Genomic DNA, 22339 nt, shown 5'->3' with positions numbered 1-22339 from the left:
TCATCCAACCCTCTAATTTTTCAGAAGAGGAAACAGGCTCAACTAGATGTGAAGGTAAAATAGTAGGAAGAAGAAGAATCCAACCAAGACTAAGACAGTTCTCTGACAGTTCTTTACACTGTATAATATTGGAGACCTGGGTTTATTATCACTTATCTATATGACCTTAGGATGTCAAAGGTTCCTTTTTGGGGTTTCATGGTTCTCTTTTGTACAATGTAGAATTTTGGCCTAGATCACCTCTTGTTCTATAAATTCTATGATTTTGTGTTTTGTATGATTTCACATGTATAATTATAATGATTGTCTTCTCAATGGGTGGGATAAGGGCTAGAGAGGGGGAGAGAATTTGGAATTTAAAAATGCTTAAATGAATATTAAAAAAGTATAATTTTTAAAAATACATTCCAGGATTTAAATAAATACAACTCAGGAGGGAAAAGTTTGTAAAAAGTTAGAATAGGTATCATGAGGACTATCAGCTAGAACCTATATATTTTATTCCACAGAAAGTGCCCTCGGGTTCTCACTCAGCACCTATTTACTGTAATTACATACAAGTCTAACAAGCTTGGTTATCTAGTTTCTCAGTCCACAACAGATTAGAAGAAGTGACACCTGACTGCCTGAAAAAAGACACGGATAATAAAAGTAGACAAGTAGACATAGTCTGGGACAAATTAGCATAATGGATCAATCTATGATAGCATTATTGTATTTAATCTGGCACAATAAAGTGATATTCATAATCATAATCTTGAATCATCAAGCAAGGGTATTACAATGTGTTCTATTTAAGAAGGCTAGAAAGCACAGTATATATTTTAGAAAGCTTTCCTTCCATAATGAAAAAATTTTAAACATCTTGGCACCTCATGGAGTAAGCCTATTATCTGGAAAACTCACTCATGTGGAAATAGCTCCTTCTTGGTGACACCAATGCCCAAATAAATGAGACAATATGGTAGAATAAGCGCTCAATAAACACTTGATTTATTCATGAATTTACTATTATGTACCAGAGTACCTTAGAATTCTCTGCTCCTCTATTTGCAGAGTTGGGGTTTTATGGGTGAGGAATATTGCATATACAGACAGGATTGGTGTGTTCACTACTTTTGTGGAACTGCTTTTGTTTACTATTTTAAAATATTTTTTTTAAAAAGAATAGTAGTTGAGTGCAAAGGAATTGATATATTCAGCAATAGAGAAGATGTTAAATATCAAAAAAAAAAAATAAGATTTTGAGCAGCTGGGTGGCACCGTGGATGAAGCACTGGCTCTGCAGTCAGGATGACCTGAGTTCAAATTTGGCCTCAGATACCTAATAATTACCTAGCTGTGTGACCATAGACAAGTCACAGCCCCATTGCCTTGCAAAAACAAAACAAAACAAAAAAAAAAAACCCAACAAGGAATAAAAACAAGATTTTATTTTAAAATTTAGGTGCTCTGGATAGCTAGATGGCACTAGGGATAGAGCATGGGACTTGGAATCACAAAACACTCATCTTCATGAGTTCAAATTCAACCTTAGACACCTACTATTTTGGGTGACCCTAGGCAAGTCATTTCATCCTATTTGCTTCAGGCTCCTCATCTGGAGAAGGAAATGGCAAATTATTCCATTATCTTTGCCCAGAAAACTCCAAATGAAGCCAAGCTCAAAGAGTTGGACAAGACTGAACAACACAGAGGGGCTCCACAAAGGGGAAGGGGTAGTCTCAAACAAAAAGAGACAAGCAGTATAAATAAAACCTAGAAGGAAAGGAGAAATAATGACCAAAAAACAAGCACTCCAGTTTCTACCATCAGTTTTTCTAAATAATTACCCAAATAAAATAATCAAATAGGGATCTTCTATCCTCTTTAGAGGGTTGAGAAATGGCTAAAGTAGAGAGTGATTCAGTCTGAACTACTGAATTCAATTTCGTTCATACCACTACTGGCTCTGATTACACTAAACAAATTCCTTTGGTTCCTTAGGTCCCCATTAGCCTATATAATCTCTAGGGTCCTTTGTAGTTGACAGTCTTATGACCCCAAATGTTCCCATCCATTGAAAATAAGGGCTAAGGGCCAGTGACAGACAAGAAAAACTAATGGCTTAGGGTGTGTAGTCCACAAGAAGTGATTTTATCAGTGAAAATGGTATTCGAGAAGATGCATCACTGTCTGATTTGCAGCTGGAGCACAGGGACCATGTGACCTTTCCTTCTGCCTTGGTGTTCAAAACCCCAAATTGCGCCGTCTCCTCCATCAGAGCCTCAGTATCATGGGAGCGAGCATGGAGTGCCGTTCTCTATGAATCCCCAGTGCTTGGCATAGGGTTTTGTACATTCCGTGGCATCATAAATGCCTTCTTCTTAATTCGTTCACACCACTAAGCATCAGAATAAACACCGGAGGCTGAAAGGTGTACAGCCTTAGAGCTCTGGCTGTATAAATCACCAGGCACGGCCTCGGCCCGGAGACCAAAGTAAAGGAAGGGAGATCAGGCTCCTACTCGTACCCCTTCCCTTCTAAAAGAGGGAGATCGCCCTAAATCCTTAGCATAGGCCTAGCACGTTGTAGACCCGGAATGGTGCGGCGATAGCGCACAGGACCTTAATAATGACCTAGCTGTGCGGCCTTGGGCAAGTCACTTAATCCCACTGCCTTGCAAAATAGTAACAATAATAGTAGTAATAATAACAATAACAATTTCTTCTCTCTGCTGGGATGAGGGACCAAGAAAAACTGCGGAGGAAAAGGGTGGGCAGCCTGGTCAGCCGCGGGTCCCTCTGTCGGAGGACCCAAATACACGGGATTAGCAAAGAAACGGAGCCCACGGGGATGCCGCTAGCGAGCCGGGCTCCCTTCACGGGGCACGGCACCGTCCTCAAAGATCGGGCTGTTTCCACGCGTGAGCATTTCCCTGGATGGGGCTGGAACTCCACGAGGGCTCCAAATTCTTAACAAACATACATTTAGTCAGGACGGAAGCTGAGTTTCCGCGGGCGCCCCTCAGGGCTCGGGGGGCCCGGGGGGCCCGGGCCGCCCGCCCGCGGAAGCGCCCCGCACCAAGGCCCCGGCCCGCACCAAGGCCCCGGCCCGGCCCGCCTCGAGCCCGGGGAGGCCGGCCGCTGCCTCCCGCCGGCAGCCGCGTCCGCGCCGCCCCCGCCACCCACACCGGCCCGGGCCCGCGGCCGCGGCGGCCCCGGCGGCGAGGATCCCTCCGCCGCGGCCCCGGCGCTCCGCTGGGGGCGGGGAGGGGACGGCGCCGGGTACCTGAGAGGACGCGGCACAGGCGCGCCGCGGGCAGCAGCAGGTAGCACAGGCAGGACCCGATCATCCCCGGCCGCAGGGCAGCGCCGCCGCCCGCCCGCCGCCCTTCAACAACAACTCGACCGGGAGCGCGTGCGCGGCGCGGAGGCCGCGGAGCCGCCGGGCCCGGCCCGCCCCGCTCCCTCCCGGGCCGCCTCCGGCGCCGCCCCCTCCCTGGCTCCTCTCACCCGCAGGGCCGCGGCGGCGCCCCCCGAGCGCTCAACCCCCGACGGCGGCTCCGCCCCGCGCCCCGGACGCAGGCCCCGCCCGCCCGCGCGCCCCGCCCCGCCCCGCCCCGCCCGGCGCGCGCCTGCCCTGCGCCGAGGAAACTGAGGCCGGGGCGCCCGGGGCTCGCAGCCCGCCCGCACGGCCGCGCGCCTCGGCCGCGTCTACAAGCGGCGGCACACGGGGGCGCCGAAGCCGGGCCGGGGGCGCAGGGCCACTGCGGGCGGCCGGGCGCGCACAGCGGGCCCCGCACGCAGCCTGTGCCGGGGAAGGTGAGCCGCTGGCCCGGCTGGCCCAGATCGCACCTGCCTGAACACTCAGGGGCCTCTTGGAGCTCGCGGCACAGACATCTGATGGCCTGGGCCGAAATCCGAACTCGGGTCTGACCGGCTCCGGCTCCGGCTCCAGCTCTCCGCCCAAAGCCCTGCCTCACACCACCAAACTTTTAACTCACTCACCTCTCTTTTTCCTCCTCCCAAAAAAGCCTGGACTTTGTCCTGTCTCCCCACCCTCCACCTTCAATCTCCTCTCCACCTGGGAAAAATGGGAAAGTCATTTTTGAAGGAATCGGAAAGGGGCAAGACACGAAATATTGTGGTGTAAAAAGGAAGTTTTGCTGAATTGGGAGCAAAAGGGGTTACGTTGAAATCCTGCTTTATTACCTATGCAGCATTTAAAAATGTATGTGGATGAAGACATAAGTGTTACCATATTTATCCAATTTGCCTATTATATGGAGCTACGAAGAACAGATTAGTTCGCATAAGAGAGTCAAAATCCAAAATACCAAAGGGAGATTAGAATTTTGAACTGAATTGTAAAAGATGAAATTTAAAAGCTAAACTTAAAGCTTTTATCAAAAAAAAAAAATGAGAGATATACTTTTTTTTAGGCTTTTTGCAAGACAAATGGGGTTAAGTGGCCCAAGGCCACACAGCTAGGTCATTATTAAATGTCTGAGGTCGGATTTGAACCCAGGTACTCCTGACTCCAGGGCCGGCTTTATCCACACCTAGCCGCCCCAAGATAAACCTTTTTGGGGGGGGGGGAGTTCTACAGCTTTTAGTGGGAAAAAAAGTTTAAATGAGTAAACAATGCCACATAATACAAAAAAAAGCCAATGTAACATTAGGCCTCAATAAAAAAAAAAAAGCATGGTGTCCAAAAAGAGGGAGGTGGATAGTCGACATTTTGCTCTTAATCAAACTACATCCGGAGTGTTTTATTCAATTCTTGATGCCACATTTTAGAAGATATAGTGAATATGTTACTATTCTGTCTGGAAGAGGGCACTAAGAGAGGCCTCATATGTTTACCAGCTGTGTAAGCCTGGACAAATCACTTGATCTCTATCCGCCTCTGTTTCCTCATCTGTAAAATATAAGCACCTACCACCCAGGACTGTGTAAGGATCAAATAAGAATAATTATGAAGTGCTTATTGTTATTCCTGATACATAGTAGAAATTTGATGAATGCTTGCTTCCTTCCTCCCCAAGTTCTCACATTGTGAAGACAGGGAAAAGAGCCCTACAAGGGGATAAGATAGTTGTCTTTGGGAAGAGATTAGATAACTGTATTGGGCCCTAAAGAATAGAACCAAGAGCATTGAGTGGAAGTTAGAGATCTACTTCAAATAAACATAAAGCAAATCTAAAAATTGGAACCATCTAAAACTAGAATGACCAAATTTCTCTCACTAGATGTCTTTCACACAAGGTTGGCTGACCCCTTTGGTGGGCATGTTGTGGAGAAGATAATTTTGTTTAGTGAGATTATGGAGCCTCTGACATTCTATAATTCTGTCATCAAGTCATTTTATTTATTTGAACTTCAGTTCCCTCATTGATAAAGTGATGGGTAAGGCTAAGTGACACAGAGCTCCTTTCTAGCCCTAAACTCTATAAAATCCCATAAATACAAGAGACTCTTAGCTCTAACTAAAAGCTATTTAAGTTCACTTTCTCTTCAACCTGTCTTACCCACATTCATTTCTCTTCCCTCCCTTCTACCACCCTCATACTGTGGAGCCAGAAGATTTTATTATATTCCTTATCTCAGTACCCAGTGTCCGGGCTGTGCAGTCTCCAATTTGTGGCTGGATTCTCTGTTGTTCAGGAAAGCCTTCTGGGGAATCTCCAGAGCCAGGACCAGCTGGGTACATCATGACACAGAAAAGCTGGAAAAAGAAACAGAGAGATAAATAATGATGATGATGATGATAATAATATTTCCATAATACTTTGTTCTTGAAAAGAGTTTCTTTCTTGCCCAGGATGGCACTACAGCAACCATTAGTAGCTGTAATGCTAATAGGCACAGGAGTCAAATTTGATCTGTTCCACTTCTGGAACCCAGTTTGCTCTTCTTTAGATGTTTGGTCCTCAGGGTCTCAGTATACTTTTACCAGACTTAAATGCAGTCAACTGACTGGTTTTTAGCTCAAGGCTCAGAACTCTTCAAACAATTCACCAAGTCTCAACTTCCCAGTAGTAGAGTTTACCCTATTGCCACTTTTTAAATAAGCACATTTTGTGCATTATACAGTTGCTTTGGGTGTCTGAAACTAGAGCAAATCTTAGGCTAACAAATGTCTTTGTGCCCATTCAATAGATGACATCTGAAATGCTGAGAGGCTTGTTGAGTGAGAATAGTCAATAGTAGTAATTTTATTGTTTTTTTTACCCCATTTTTGCTATAAAATCATCAACATATTATAACCAAATCCTCCCCAGGGTGAAAAGAAAACACCATAATACTTCTCTTGTGCAACTCCTTCCTATAATGCACTTTTACCTGTTAAACATTTTTGTAGAATCAGTTAACCACTTTAGGCAGACTTTGTTCAGAAAAAGACTTAACAGGAAGGCCCTCCATCTTAGACAGCAGCTTAATTAAAACAAGATAATCTCTCTTTTTTCCTCTGTTCTAGCTCCTGGAGGTTCAAGTTTCAAAACTGAATCTAACCTTAGAACATTTATCTGAATCCTAGCCAAGAAGCCCTTAATGATTTGGCTATAAGGAGGTGAGATTCAGAGGGGAAAGGGAGAGGAAAAATGAGGGAGATGCTTTCATCATGATTTTGTTTATGTTTCGGATACTTTGGGATTTAGAGGAGGTTCAACTTTATACCCTCCTAACTTGTGTACTGCCCCCTCCCACTTTCAAATGATTTCATTTTTAAATATTTGTACAAATGGCCATTTTTGCTATGGTATTTCCATTGATTAATTCTGAACAGGAGTTATGAGAAAGGGAACATTGGGGAATAGAAGAAACATGGTGTTTCATGAGTATTTTGGGTCTTGTTCCTCACATCAGAGAAGTAGCATGATGCAGTTGGAAGAAAGAAAAAGTCTTGACTTTAGGAGCAAAGAAGATCTGAGTTCAAATTCTAGCTTCAAGAATGTTAGCAGCTATACAGTGTAGTAGAGACCATAGGGCCTGGAATCAGCAAGATCTGAGTTCAAATTCAGACCACTACTAGATGTGTGACTGTAGTTACACCTTCTGCTTGTCTCAGTTGCCTAATCTAAATCAATCCCAGGGTTGATGAAATGATATTTACAAAGATCTTTGCAAATCTTAAAAGCATTATAGAAATGCTGGTTATTATTTTTTTGTGACTTTGGGTAACTCAGTTATTCCTCTTGGGCTTCAGTTTTCTCATCTGTGAAATGAGGCTGAATTCATAATCTATGATCCCTATAATCACCAACTAGGTACTGATTTTATTAGCTGCCTATTTACTTCTTTTCACCATCTATAAAACAATGGCCAAAAAGAATTAACCCTTTCTTTACTTTCTTCCCCAAAATACTACAAGGATGAAATTAAAAATTCAGCAGGGTGTTTTGAGATCTTTGAATGATTTTTAAAAAAGTGTACATAGAATACTAATATTCCAATTATATTCAGATTCCTCCATGAATTGCTAGACAAAATTCTAAATATCTCAAGACCTGGAGACCATGAGACTTGAACTCTACAAATGAATCAGATAATCTTGTAAAATTTTTCCCTCAACCTTTCTTGGCAGACTGAACACATGTATACTCCACTGCCACCTAATGGGAAGAATACATAGGGTCACCTTCATAAGATAGTATTTTAGAGATCTTTGTTGAGGCAGATGCTCAAATTTCACTTCCCTAAAGGTTCATTTAAGAAGGTGAAGCATCCAGCATTCATGGGAATTTCCAAATTCCATTCCTCTTTTCCATTTCTAACTTTATTCTCTTTCCAAGCCTCAGGCTTTTAGAGCTGGCAAGGAGCAAAGACCCAATCCAACCCTTTAATTTTACAGAGAGTTTATTACCTATGTATTGAAAAGTTTTAACTTAGCCTTTACCTATTATTGGAATAGGTACTTGACTCCTCTCTGGTTTAAAAATGATGCATATTATCCACTTTAAAATCTAGCATTTTTTGATTAGCTGATAGAGTTTTGTTTTAGAGAGTTCTGCCAGATTCACTTTGTACTTGATACAGGTGCAAAAAACGCAAGGCACGTGAAATGAAAGAGTGTCCTCAGATAAAAAGGAAGTGAGAGGGTCAGAGTCATGGTGGGATATCACTGACCATGCTGTATGGGGCTAAGGAATAGGGCAAATTAAAGAAATTTACCTCAATCTATTTTAATTTAATTGGAATTTAAAAAAAAATTTCCCTCAATTAGGTTATATGCTCTGTTGTTTTTATATGATGTCAGTATTTAAATTTGGCACCCTCTAAATTGTGAGACCTAAGGTAAAATCCCTAATTATTCTGCTCTAAGTAGATCTCAGATCTTTAGGTTTCAAATGGTTGGCCAAATGTGAGGTGATAGAGAAGATCAACTGCCCTACTCCAAGCAGGATAGCATATATAGTCACATTGCCATCTTCCAAGTGAGGGATAAAAACCCACTTATTCATCCATATCATTTTTACAAATCAGTAATTCTCCAGTGAGATACATATGTAGAATGGCTTGTGTCAATCTAAGAATAATCAATAATAAAGGTAGATAATATATAATTACCAACAATATGATGATTTTAGTATATTTTGAGATTACAGTATGGATGACAGGTTAAATAAGACTTTTTCCCAATAAAATCTGTAGAATTTATGATTCAGAGACTGAAAAGACTTACATAAACTGATGTTGAATGAGGTAAGCAGAGAACCAAGAGAACACTGAATATATTAACAGCAACATTGGTAATGATCAGATATGATAGACTTAGCTCCCCTCAGCAGAACAATAATCAAAAGACAATTCTAAAAGACTGTGATAGAAAATATCATCCACATCCAGAGAAAGAACTATGGACTCTGAATGCAGATCCAAGCATATCTTTTTAAATTTATTTTATATTTGTTTTTTTCCCTTTCATGGTATCTTCCCCTTTTTGTTCTGATTCTTCTCTTACAACATGACTAATATGGAAATATTGTTAACATAATTAAACATGTTTAATATATATATATCAGATTAGTAGTTGTCAGAGGGAGGGGAGAGAAAAGGGGGAGAGAAAAATGTGGAATTTAAAATCTTACCCAAAAATTGGATGTTGAAAACTATCTTTGAATGTAGTTTGGAAAAAAAAATATATATATATATATGCAATTTTATGACCCAGACTGTAGTCCTAATCATACAAGTAAGGGCTAGAAGTTGATCTATAACAATAATGAACTGGTATACTTCTAATATACATGAATGATGGATAAGCTAAAAACGGGATTTACTTTTATTAAGTAATATCTCATTTCTCATTTTAACATATATATGTGTGTGTGTGTGTGTGTGTGTGTGTGTGTGTGTGTGTGTGTGTGTATAAAATACCACCAACTATACCTTTTGGCTTTGCCTCCTATGCTATAGGTATTGAAGGACTTAACTAGCAAGCAACCCTCAAGTAATTTCATGCTCCTACATATAAAATAAATGCAAATAACATTTTTATGTCTGGGTTTTTTTTTGAGGATATTTTTGAGGATAATTTTTTTTTAGGTTTTTTTGCAAGGCAAATGGGGTTAAGTGGCTTGCCCAAGGCCACACAGATAGATAATTATTAAATGTCTGAGACTGGATTTGAACCCAGGTACTCCTGACTTGTTTGGGGGAGGGTTTTTGTTTGGTTTTGGTTTTTTTGTTGTTGAACCTATTATTTCATTGGCATAGGAAACTCCTTTGCCAGTATAAATCACACTTTCTCAGCAATTTAGGGTCTTAAGAGAGTTTGAGTGGAGCAACAGAGAAATTAAATGTCTCAGACCTACAGCTAACAGTAATCCAAGCTAGACTTTAATTCATGTCTTCCTGATTGAGAGCTTGCAGCTCCTACATCAGTTTCCTCAACTGTAAAATGGGCTTATTAACAACTACCTCACAGAGTTATTGTGAGGATCAAATGAGATAGGTATTTGTAAAGTGCTTGGCACAGTTCCTAGTGCCTAGTCTTTTCCCTTTTCGGACATAATGGTGCCTGTCTCCTCTGTTTAGTTGTCTATAAAATATTATGAGACATACAGGGAAGAGGCTTGAATGGTATTCAAACAAAGAAATTTAAGGCTGTCAAATCACTGCTATCTGGAAGTATTTAGGATTATATTACAGTAGGTCAAGAAAACAGATACCATAGGAACTTAGGGAGAAATCTGGATTTAGTTCCCCATCCTGAAGTTACTTTTGCTTCAAGGGAACTATGAGAATAAGAATAAGAATTCATGTTTTTATATCATTTGAAGGTTTTCAAATTTCTTCCTAACAACTTTGTAAGATAATAGAAATATATTATCTCCATTTTATAGATGAGGAAAGTTCAAATCAGTAAAGTTGACTCATGTTCACATAGCTAGCAGTGCCAGTGCTGAGATTTGAACCAGAAATTTTTATTTTAAACCAAGAGCCCTTTCCACTAGGCCATACTATTTCCCAAATCCACAAGAACCTCATTTACAGCTCTATTAGCCTTGAAGTAGGTAAGGGAAGCTAAAGCTAGTGATAATTCCTAGAGCAAAAATTCTCTTTGAAGTGACTCCAGTCTCAAACAGCTGGTTTTGAATCACTCTAGGAACCAAAATGAAAGTGACTGCTTGCCTCTATTGGTCAGGAAGAAAATATCAACATGCTAAACTAATTGCTTTTTTTAAAAATCCATTCAACAGCTTTCACTTTTCTTTTTTGTTTTTTTTGTTTTTTAGGGTTTTTTGCAAGGCAAACGGGGTTAAGTGGCTTGCCCAAGGCCACGCGGCTAGGTAATTATTAAGTGTTTGAGACCGGATTTGAACCCAGGTACTCCTGACTCCAGGGCCAGTGCTTTATCCACTACGCCACCTAGCTGCCCCCAAACTAATCGCTTTTAACATTTTTTCCTTTGGGGAGATGCTTCCAACTCCCATTGCTTTATAGAAATAACTCATCGTCTAAGGTAAACTTATTTAAGGCCCCCTTAAATCCCTCCTCACCCTCATTCATGAAGAAACAGACCCCTTCTGCTTGGGAGAAATGATCCAACAGCTAGAGATAAAGTCAAATAAGATGTATTTGTGGTCTCTTATGCAACAGAGAAGATTACCATAATGAATGCCTAAGAATACATATATTCTCCCCACCTCTGACAGCACCTCTTACCTGTCAACCCTACAGTCTTGTCTCTTCTCTTTGGAGAAGTCACTGAACCCAGGAGATTATATTTCAGGAATTATTTCATTCAACTAATAGCATTTCTTCTAAAGAATAGACACACATCTAACATTTTTTCAAGGGGATTGTCTGAGTCTTTTCCCACTGCATCCTCTCTTCCTTTTGGCTAAGTATCTTTGTTCTCCATGTCTTTTGTTCCTCTATATTCCTATATTACTTAGTGGAAGCCATGTGATTGTGCATGATGGAATACCATGACTCTCCAGATAATTAAAATAGCAGCTAACAAAAAAGTCAATGGCAAAACTTATATGATTTGCCTAAAGTACAGGTTTTTGGTCCAAAACTTGTCTTGGAGGACCTACACAGAAGGATCTAAAAAATATTCCAGAAACTTATGATCAGAAATGAGGGTGAGTCAATCATGTACTGTGAGAATGCACAGTCCAGGGCTTGTACTGGTACCCACAAAATATTAAAGAGTCTTAGAAGGCAGCCTTAGATATTCTATGGAAGGTTTTTTGGAGTTCATGGACAAGAATCTCATTGGATGAGATTGCAGACAGTATTGTTGGAATAAACTCATGGAAAAGATCACAGATGTATGGAAATTGAATCATTTGAAATCAACCACCAAATTACTGACCTGACCTGTTGAAGTGCTGGAAGAACTTGTCAAGAAGTAAAAATAAAAACAAAAACCAAAAATATCTCTGGATTCACCAATCAGTAAACTATAACTGAACTTCAACTCCAAGACATGAAATACAGCCTGGGATGGGGATGATCTCTGGGCAACTTCAATTAAAGTTGGCAAGAAGCAGCTCTTGCTTGGATAATGCTTTGGCTGCTGTTGGCTGGGTTGATAGAATGTTTATATTTGTCTAATACAGATCTTCTGCTCCAAGCCTCAGGATGCTTTCCCAAATTTAAAAACAAAAAACAAAAACAAAAACAAAAAAAACAAAAAATCTGTACAGGAGGGAACTGACCTCACCCTCCACTGAAGTATTTTGTACTTGAAGTACAGCCACCATCTCTAGAGTAGAACATGATGGCAACTCTTGACAGTCACCTGATTAAGAGACTCTGGTTCAGTCCTAACTCAGAGGGAAATATACCACCTGTGAGTGTCCCACCCACACCACTTAGGCACTCCCAGCCAAGCCTTGGCTTGATCCCGATGAACATAGGAGAAAAGATGACTGCCTCAGCCGACGGGAGGTTGCGGGGCCTGCTGTTGCCAGGTTCACCCTCCTAGATCACAATGACTAGATGAGGTCATGGAATGTTGGAGATGAAATGAAAAAGTAGAGGGAGGGAGGGAGGGAGGGGGGGGTAAGAGGCATGGGAGGGTCCCCTTTAAACAGGACCCTAGAAAACCTTCTCAGAGGGCAAAATAGGTTTTCTTGCCCTGATGACCAGGGGAATCAAGGTTTCTCCAAACTGACAGAACTGGGATAATATTCACGCATGTCAGATCACCTCAGGAATCAGCTTTTTCTAAGGCCTACTAGGATAGAAAGGTTACAACAGGTCACCGAGATTGGTTTATGGGAGGTTGAGGAGAACAAAGTTTGCAACAAAAGTGTATGTATCAGTGTGCTTCTGGGGGAAAGACAAGCAAGGTGGTGAGCAGCTAGCAGCAATCCTGGGAAGGGCATTGACAGCATGAACTTTGATGATGATGATGATGAAACACTTGAACTTGAGCAAGGTGAAAAGTCCTAACATTTATCACTACTTGGTTCCCTTTGGCTTTGCCTCAGCTGAGCATTCAGTGATTGATTACATGTGCCCTGGAGAGTAGTTTCTCTTCTCTTCTTGTCTGGTCTCCTTCTAGAACAGGACTTTTGTAGTACATTGCGGGGTTGGAGGATAGGTCAAGAATTGGTCAACAGGGAGTAGGATTTTCAGAGTTGGACAGAACCTTATACCTAATCCGACTTATATATAAATGTGTACATGTGTATATCTATGTATCTCTTTATGCATATGTATTTTTTTTATTCATTGAGGATTCAAGGCCCAGAAAGGTGAATTCAGTTGCCTAATGATTCACAGAGAATTGGTTGAACTCAGATCCACTATCTCCAAGACAGGTTTCTTTATATAACATCACACTATAATGACTCAAAAATCTAAAACTTTCATGCAAAGAATAAAAGAGTCCCCTGACTTCATTTCAAATTAGGGCTGTGAAATTGTGAGGGTCTTTACTTCTACAGAGCCTACTGATGATCTAACCTCCTATAGATGTATTTCCACTCATAGGCTAGAATCAGAATATTCTACATTACAAGCTAGAAAAAACCTTAAAGGTCATATAAATGTAATCTCCTCATTTTATAAACGAGGAAACAGACCCAGAGAGGTTTAAATCCCTTGCCAAGATCCACAAGTAAAGAACAGAGACAGGATTTGAACTTAAGTCCCTCTTGAATCCAAATGTCATACCTCTTAAATGTCAACTGTGTGGCTTCTGTATACCATCTCATCATTCCCTTATGATGCTGGAAGTAGCAATTCAACATTTGACTTTCACAATTCCAAAAATAATTCCATAGTTGAACAGGTTCAAAAATTACAAATTATTCCTCAAATGATAAGAGAGCATAGAATATAAGGGATATCCCATTATTTTCAAGTACTCTTCATCAGGGACAAGGGAACGGTGGAAGGAACATGTAACCGTTCTATTTTAACATTTAATTTCATATGAAAGGAGATTTTTCTCCTTCCTCTCCTTTAGTAATATTAGCTAAAGACTGGAAAGGAAAGGAGTTAATATTATTTAGACAACTTGGCAGCATAGTGGATTGATTGCTGAACTTAAGACCTGAGTTCAAATTCTTCCTCTTCCTTTATTAGCTGTGTGACTCCATGCAAGTCACTTAATCACTATAAAATGAGGGTGATAATAGCAGCCACCTCACAAGTTTATTATGATGATCAAATGATCTAACATGGATTTTTTAAACATTTGAGTACCTTGTAAATGCAAACTATTATTATTTGGAAGCCAAATTAAACTTCTCATTCTTCTCCAATTGCATTTAGGATTCAGAACAGCTTTTTTTTAAGTCCCTGTCTGTCTGACATTAGAGTGGGTTAGATATTGCAGTAAACTTGGGAAGTTCATACTATGGAAACTCCTTCCAGAGATAGTGATCTTTAGTTTATCCTTTTAGGGAATTCACTAGGACAGTGAGAAGTCACTTGCCTTTATTGGCAGGGTCAGTTTTGCTATAAAAATCACTTAATAAAAGTCACATAGCTGATGTAAGTTGAAGTTGAATCCAGGTCTTCCTGAATTCCAAAGAGAGGTCTAAATACTCACCACACTACCCTGCCTTTCTCTTTTCTTTACCCAAAAGAAAAAGTATAGGTTGAACAAATCACCAAACCAGTATCAAGGAAGCAAAGGAAGAAAGTCATGTGTATGCCCAGTCAAAAGCATAATAGGACCTGTTAGGGGATTTTCCATTGTTCCCAGATGAGCAATAACCAGGGAACACAGGGAAGAAGCATCAGATTTTCCCAGACAAATTTAGTGTAGACTAAAGACTAGTTTTGCATCCATTATCTATTGAATTGAAATGAATATGCTGCTGGCAAAGAGATGGGGGTGGGGTGGGGCACTGGTGAGGAGAGGAGAAATACTTGGACAAGGAATTATCATTGAATCAAAGTATAGAGTTCATAGGTACTTTAGAGATGAATGTAGTCCAACCCCTTTGTTTACAGTTAATCTGTTGAAGGTCAAAAAACCTCTCCCTTAGTCATCTAGGTAAATGAAAACCCATATTCAAGAAAGAGGGTGAAGGGAAGAATGCGTATTTCCAAGCAAGAGTCCTTGAGAAAGAGGTAGAGTTGGATGATTTCTGGTTGGGATGAAGAAGATTTTGTAGTACATTAGTAGTACATTTTGTAGTACATAGAATGAGGCAAATGGGTTCCCCCCCACCCTTTTTCTTCTTTCCAGATGAGGCCAAGGAAGAGGCCAAGGAGACTGATTCTAATGAAGACATCAACTGTGTGGTAGAACCTACTCCTGTCATTGAAAAAGATAAAGCCCAGTCTGAGACCTATGAAACAGACCTTGAGCTCGAAGGTGAACATATAACACAATTGGGTGGAACCAACAGCATTTGTGTCAGAAAAGACCTCTCTCCATTATTTTATTTCCGGAGTGAAAGGTAGAATGAGAAGGGGGATATAATTCCTTCCTTAGTGTAAAAGACCAGTATGTCTTTATTAAAAATTACTTAATAATAACATTTGTATAGTGTTTCCTATGTGCTAGTACTCTGCTAAATGCTTTATAATTATTATTTTAATTGATGTTTACAACAACCCATGAAGTTGATGCTATTTATAGTTTCCATTTTATAGAGGAGGAATTGAGGCAAAGAGATTAAGTCGTGTGCCCAGTGACTTAGTGACTAGTAAGTGTCTGAGGCTGCATTTGAACTCAGGTCTTCCTGACTTTAGGCCCAGCACTTTAACCACTGAGCCACAGAACTGCTCCATTCAACAAACATAAATTATGTATTGTGGGAGACACAAAAGTGAGCAAGCCAAGGGGCAGTGACCACAAGGAGCTGACAATTTAAATCTCATCCATGGATAGCAAACTGCAGCTGCCATTGGTTTGCACTACCATATATGTGTTGTCTTCCACTATTAGAATATAAACTCTTTGGGGGTAGGGGCTATTTTTTTTTGCTTTCATTTGTATCCCAAATAGTAGAGTGTTGGCTCATATTAAGTGCTTTGCTTTCTTTATCAATATACTGCTGCCTCAACTAATGAAAATAAGTTTATACAATTTCAGAATAGATGGCTTGAAAGGTTTCCCATGACAACCTAGAGTCAATCAATTATTCAATCACCTTACATTTATTAAACACCTCTCTGGACCAGCACAGTGATAGCCTTCTTTCACTTCCTTACAACTAAGAATCTGGCTCCCCTGAACATCTTTATTTTCCCATGACAAATCTCAGGAAAGTCAGGAAGGTTCTTCAAGGTTTATCTGTTTAAAGGACTCTGAAGCCTTTTTCCACTAAGTCCATATTTTCACACTATTAACAGGTGGTATCCTCACCTATCAGTTTTTTCTCTTGAGGAAAAACTGAACTGAAAAGCATGAGCTGTGAAGGTGTCCCCTAGCATGATCTTGGGGCCATTAAATATCTATTGGCTCAGGGGGTGGAAACCTGCCACCACTGGAAAGCCTTGCTTTTACATTTGACCTTGGGGAAATTTGTCTAGCTACAATTCCTAAGATCATCTAATCTAACTGACCATCTGGCTCCCTCCAACCAAGTCACAATACTCCAATGGACCAATCAGGCAATTTAAAAAAATTTATCCATCATTTTGGTTTTCCATTTTGGGAGATGAGGGAGGAAGAAAGGGAAGAATAAGGACAATGTTGGGAAAGCTAGCATCAAAATATAGCTCTGTCAAATCAACAAGCATTTATTGAATTTCTATGATGTGCCAGGCACTATGTAATTCCCCCTTGGAAACTCTGCTTAGTCTTTTAGAATCATGTCAGTTTTTCCATCCATGTTGTGGAAGTTGTCTACCTATGCCCAAAAGCTGAAGGTTCTGAGAGCTTTTAGAGCTCTTATATGTGTGAGTCAGTATCAGGAAAGGATCAGAGCAAGGGATAAACCAGGAAGAGAGAAAGGGAAGTTTATTCTACTCCAAAGAAATCTAGTCTACTTCAGAGATTTGTATACTAGCTAGATTCTAGGTAACAATGATTTCCCAAATAAATCTGAATACACAAGGAGATGCTTGATGCAAATTAGATCCCCAATAGTCAATCTAGATATATAGATTGGCTCTAAATATAGAGCCAATCTAGGTGCAAAATGGATTTTCAAAGGCAGTACACACACACACACACACACACACACACACACACAAAGTCTTGGCCTAAGGATTTAAACTAGGTCTGGGAGTTCAGACTGGGGTTGGACAAAGGCACAATGAGTTAAGAAGGTCCATGCATTGTTAGTGCTCATCAGTTGTTGACTGGCTTCCTAGTCTAATGAGTTAATAATACAAACCACTTGCAGTGCTATCTGGGAAGAAAACAAAGGGGAGAGGTTGAGGGAAAAAAATGAAGCAGCCAGTAAGTCCCTCTTCTCCACAGAGCTGGCTAGACTTCAGTGTGATAAGCTGAAATTCTGGGTCTCACTGCCAAAATTTCAGAAAGGACCCATTTTACCTTTTTCCCAACATTTTCCCCCTATACCCAACAACAATAACAAAATCAATTATTTAAAAAGCATTTATTAAATATCTGCTTTTACCATATGATAAGTTTTGCTATACATCAGATATACAGTCATAAGTTAAATAGGTCCTTTCCTTAAAGAGCTTGCATTCATATAGAACATACTAGTACTGGTTATAAACAAATCAAGTCTATGAATTCTCAAAATCTAAGGAAAAAAGCATTAGCAATAACCTGATTTTGTGAGCTAATGACTCAAACCTTATAACTAGAGGCCTTAACCTACCAAGTAAAATACATAGCGTAATAGTGACTTAGAGTCAGAAAGAACCTCAGAGATTATCTTACGCAATGTCTTCAGTTTGCTGATGAGAAAGATGAAACCCACAGAGCTTAAGGGGCTTGCCCAAGGTAACCCAATCAGTAAATGGCAGTCATTTCAAATCCAGGACTTTGAATTTCAGACCCAGCATTCTTTCCACTGTACCATGCTGGCTCTTCATAGGTCTATTCCAGGAAACATTTCTCATGTTCCCAAGAGTGTGCTTTCATTAAATACATAGATTTTACCAGCAGACAGCAAATAGTGCTATAGAGCAGGCTTGAGGGGGTCACTGGCTGAGTGCATTGTTGCTTGTCCATAGTTCTCAGAGAAGACCAATTACATCAGAAGGGGGATGACTTGCAGTGAATTGGATTTAACTAAGGCAAGGCAGAACAAAATCATCAGTCTCACTTTCTCTTCCAGAATCTTGTGGAGTCCAATGGTAAGACATAGGTCAGGACACTCTCAACGGCCCCACATAGAGGAAATAAGCAATCCCCCTAGACAGTAAGTTTTGGTTCCCCACAAAACCACACTTAAATTCACTTTCCTTCACTACAAATAGTTGAGCATTGACTTAGGGATGCAACTAATGAGAGGGAAAGCAGTTTACTATGGCAGTTTATGCATTTCTTTCAGGACTTTTTCCACCTTTTATTTTAATCTCCTGTTTTTACCTGGATACAAATAATGAGAGGTGGGAAGGACCCATCATGTGATTTGTATGAAGTTCTCCAGGGGAATGGACCTGATAAATCGAAAGTTGCCTTGAAATGAAACCATGGAGTTCTAAGAATAAGTCCAGATCCAAAATCATCAGGTGCCAGAATAGAATTTGTCACAAGGACAAACTAGGAGTCGGATACAACCACATGAAATAAAACCTTTGAAGTCTGTCTTTGGCTTAGGAAATTCAGACAATGTTTGTTGACAGAAACATAGCCTACAGCTGCTCAGTCTCATCTGCATCCCAGTAGGAATGTCAGGGGTTTACAACCTCCCTCTAAAGGTACTTAATTTTTATTATCATGGACCTACTTGGCAGCCTGGTGAAGCCTATGGGCCCCTTTTCACAATATTGCTTGTAATATGTAGCATAAAATACTTAGAATTACAAAGGAAGCTAATTATTTTAGAATACAGGTGTCAAAACATTAAAAAAAACAAGTTCATGGATCCTAGGGTAAGAACCCCTGCTTATAAAGGGAAAAATCTCTCAATGGGGACCTTCAAATAAAATCGTCCCTGTGTCCCAAGTAGGAAGCATCAGCTGCAGTTGGCATGATGAAAGGACCTGGATGGACAGACATTAGTAATGTGGTGGCATGAGCAGAAGGTCCAAACTGGAATAATAATGTTCCTGAGCACAGTCAGGGATGAGAGGTCACCTCCCATAAGGGGCTATCCTTCATCAGTCATGCCAAGCCATCATTCTCATCCAAAACTAATTGGATCTGAAAGAGACCAACATGTATCTTGATCACAGGATAAAATGCCTTTTCCTTAACAAAGGCAGCTGTCTTCCTTGGAAATACTTGTACTCAACTGGTCAAAATCCCTGGGATCAAAAGGAAAACAAATGCAAAATGTAAATCCAGCAGACCCAGAGAGCTCAGCTAACAGACCTGGCCTAACCAAAAGGAGACCCAGCTGTTGAGATATATTCGGAACTAGAAAGGCATGAACTGAGTTGGTCTGGTTTAAAACACAGGAAACCATGGGAATCAAAAGTTCTACAAACTAAGAAGTAGAGATCTCATATTGACTTTGAACTCTGACATTTAGCTTTGTAACATTGACCAATCTACTGTTCGTAGGCTTCAGTTTCCCCAGCTATAAAATGGTCAAGGGCAAGGGCTATGGGAAACCTTTCAAAAATGAGATGTATCATAAAAATAAATTTGAGAGATTTTCTCTCTATTCACTGCACTATCTTAGATTATGCCCTTTGGATTATTATTCAGTAGCCTTGCAACTTGTCTCCCTGCCTCAATTCTCTTTCCTGTCTAATTCATCCTCCACACAGCCACCAAAATGCCTTTCTTGAAGTGCAGGTTGACCCATGTCACTAGGATTCAGTCAACTTCAGAGTCTTCCTATTTCTTCTAGGATAAAGTACAAAACTCATTTGTTTGTCATTTAAAACCCTTCATAATCTAGCTTCAGTTTGTTTTTCCAGGTTTATTACACATTATTATCTTTAATGTATGCTATATTCCAAATCAACCAACTGACTTTTTCATCTTCATACATGGTATTCCATTCTTTCCCTTCTCTGTTACTTTGCATAGACTTGTTCCTTTTGATTGGAATGTGTGTCCTTCCCATTTCTGCCTCTTAAAATCCCTCATTCCATTTTCTAGGATTCCCTAATCTCTCAAACTGCTACAGCCTCCACAACCCCCTGAAATTACTTTGTACATATGTTGCATTTATTTTTTATTTTTTATTGATTTTCCTTGTGGTCAAGAATTGTTTCATTTTTATCTTTGTATTCTCAAGGATCCTAAGATCTTAGATCTAAAACTATAAGGGACCACTAATCCAATACTCTTTTTTTAAAGATGATTCTGAGGGGGTGGCTAGGTGATGCAGTGGATAGAGCACTGGCCCTGGAGTCAGGAGTGCCTAAACTCAAATCCTGCCTAATTACCTAGCTGTGTGGCCTTGGGCAAGTCACTTAATCCCATTGCCTTGGAAAAAAAAAAACAACTAAAGACTATGTTGAGTTCTAGCAAAATTGTGACTTGCCCAAGCTCACATAGGTGGTAAGCATCAGAAACCCCTGACTCCAGAGCCACTGTTCTTTATTCAGTACTATGCCTTATGTTAAAAGATCAGTGCAACACAAGCTTATTCAATGCTTGTTGATTAATTATGGTCCTTTTGCCCACAAAGACTCAAAATCTTGAAAGCCCACTAGAAATTTCTCTAATTTGGATGAAAGATAATACCTATTTTTTTTCCTTGAAAACTTGGAATCCTACCAATACTTAACCTTATTTCTGAGGGTACAAATGAAAGAGTAAAACTGCCTGTTCTCAAGGAAACTTACATTCTAATGGAAGATGTAACACATATGGAGGGTTTAAGATGCAAATTAGATTGAAATAGCCCATGGTCCTCAGAGTGCAACAATAAAGCAGATATTAATATCGCCTTCTTTATTGTCATTCCCATTAACAAAATCCTATCCATTTTGAGTGTTGTGCCATTTGAGGGTACCAAGGACTTTGGTGGTAAGAACTTTCTTTTCTGGGTCTTTGATAGATGTGTGGTTGTAGTACCTGCAGGAATAGTTTAATCTCTACAGGTTCTTCACATAATTTTGAATATCAGTCCTGAGATAGAAGCATTGTCATTCCAAAAACTCTTGAGTTCAGATTCCTTGACAGTTTTCATCAGGGACTGAGGGAGATGGTAGCCAAGGTAGTGGTAGTGGAGGCCAGCACATTTGGCCTCCTATCTCTCCTTCTTACTCTTGCTATTTCTACTGGACTGCCTTGCTTGCCAATGTGCAATTGGTAGAGATGGATGCCCTTTCTCAAAAGGAGAAGCCTCCTAGGATGATGGCTCTGAGATCTGGTCTGGAAGCAAGACCAGAAGACTGGGATATGTTGCCACTCCCAAGGCTTATGTGCTTGTCTGCCTTTTGGGGACAACTGGTCAGCAGAAGTTGCTGTTGATGATGAGAAAGGGGGGGCCCTCCTCCATGATGATTTCTCCCCTCAAGGATAGATATGGGTTCTGAACCATAGATTTTAAAGTTCAGAGGTATTTTAGAGGTATTTAGTCCAATTCCTTTGTTTTTACAGATGAGAAAACAGACTTAGAAAGGATTTGATCAGGGTCATAAAGGTAGTGAGTGGCAAAACTAATTTGAACCTAGAACTTTTGTGTCTAAGGGAGAATTGCTAAGACTGAGATGGCCTAGAAGAAGAAGAGCAAGGGGAAAGTTGAAAAAGAAAGTGTTCTGACTCTTCTTCTTGTACTTTTTCTTAGCTGACTCGGAGAAGCTTTTCACCACAGGACAAGAGGATCTATACATAGAAGCCTGCAAACTTGTAGGAGTTATTCCTGTCTCTTACTTCATCAGGAACATAGAGGAAGCTCATATGAACCTCAATCACCATGAACTGGGACCCAAGGGTACCAAAGCCATTGCCATTGCTTTAGTGGTGAGTATGGCCAAAGTAAAGTTAGGAGGCAGAAAAGAAAGGAGTGAAAATTGTGGCCATGAGGAAAGGGGCCTGGAATTTACACAATTTTCCCTTCATCTCAATTCTAGTCTGGAGGATTAACACACTCCCCCTGCCCCTGAACATTTCACACTTTACTGCACATCCTATATTACTAATGCCAGAATTCCCCTTTATGTCTGAGAATCTTCCCTTTTAGTTATTGGGACCAAGAGTGCCAGCTGAGCTATAACCCAGCACTGTGCCCCTTATTCAAGAAACAAAATTAATAGCCCCATCAATAGCCTGAATAACAAAGGATAGGACTGGGAATCAAACTATGAGTCACCACCTAACAAATAGGTCAAGTCAATCAAGTTTTCAACTCTTATCAGTTCTATCTATATTTCTCACA

General features: G+C 40.4%; 2 protein-coding genes across 12 annotated transcripts in view; one reads left to right on the top strand and one right to left on the bottom strand.

Moving 5' to 3' along the window:
* The window catches only part of ANGEL1 (angel homolog 1), a 111365-nt gene that overhangs the window by 13080 nt on the left and 75946 nt on the right, over positions 1-22339 (bottom strand). For 2 of the 7 annotated variants that reach the window (XM_074235659.1, XM_074235661.1), the window contains one exon: positions 5595-5709. In XM_074235659.1, the coding sequence (XP_074091760.1) occupies positions 5595-5697 (103 nt within the window). In that variant the 5' untranslated portion in view covers positions 5698-5709. Of the gene's footprint in view, positions 1-3270; positions 3404-3494; positions 3570-5594; positions 5710-11811; positions 11895-22339 lie in introns of those variants that run through there. The other 5 variants (XM_074235662.1, XM_074235660.1, XM_074235666.1 and 2 more) reach the window with 5 other exon arrangements.
* LRRC74A (leucine rich repeat containing 74A) overlaps positions 12505-22339 on the top strand; it is a 57078-nt gene continuing 47243 nt past the window's right edge. For 4 of the 5 annotated variants that reach the window (XM_074235669.1, XM_074235668.1, XM_074235667.1 and 1 more), the window contains exons 1-3: positions 12505-12882; positions 15151-15279; positions 21749-21924. In XM_074235669.1, coding sequence (XP_074091770.1) covers positions 12837-12882; positions 15151-15279; positions 21749-21924 — 351 coding nt within the window. In that variant the 5' untranslated portion in view covers positions 12505-12836. Of the gene's footprint in view, positions 12883-14947; positions 15033-15150; positions 15365-21748; positions 21925-22339 lie in introns of all 5 variants that reach the window. The other variant, XM_074235670.1, reaches the window with a different exon arrangement.

This window comes from Macrotis lagotis, chromosome 4, assembly GCF_037893015.1.
Source record: "Macrotis lagotis isolate mMagLag1 chromosome 4, bilby.v1.9.chrom.fasta, whole genome shotgun sequence".
Taxonomy (NCBI): Eukaryota; Metazoa; Chordata; class Mammalia; order Peramelemorphia; family Peramelidae; genus Macrotis; species Macrotis lagotis.
Note: the sequence above shows the minus strand (reverse complement) of the source record. Positions and strands in the feature narration are given on the sequence as shown.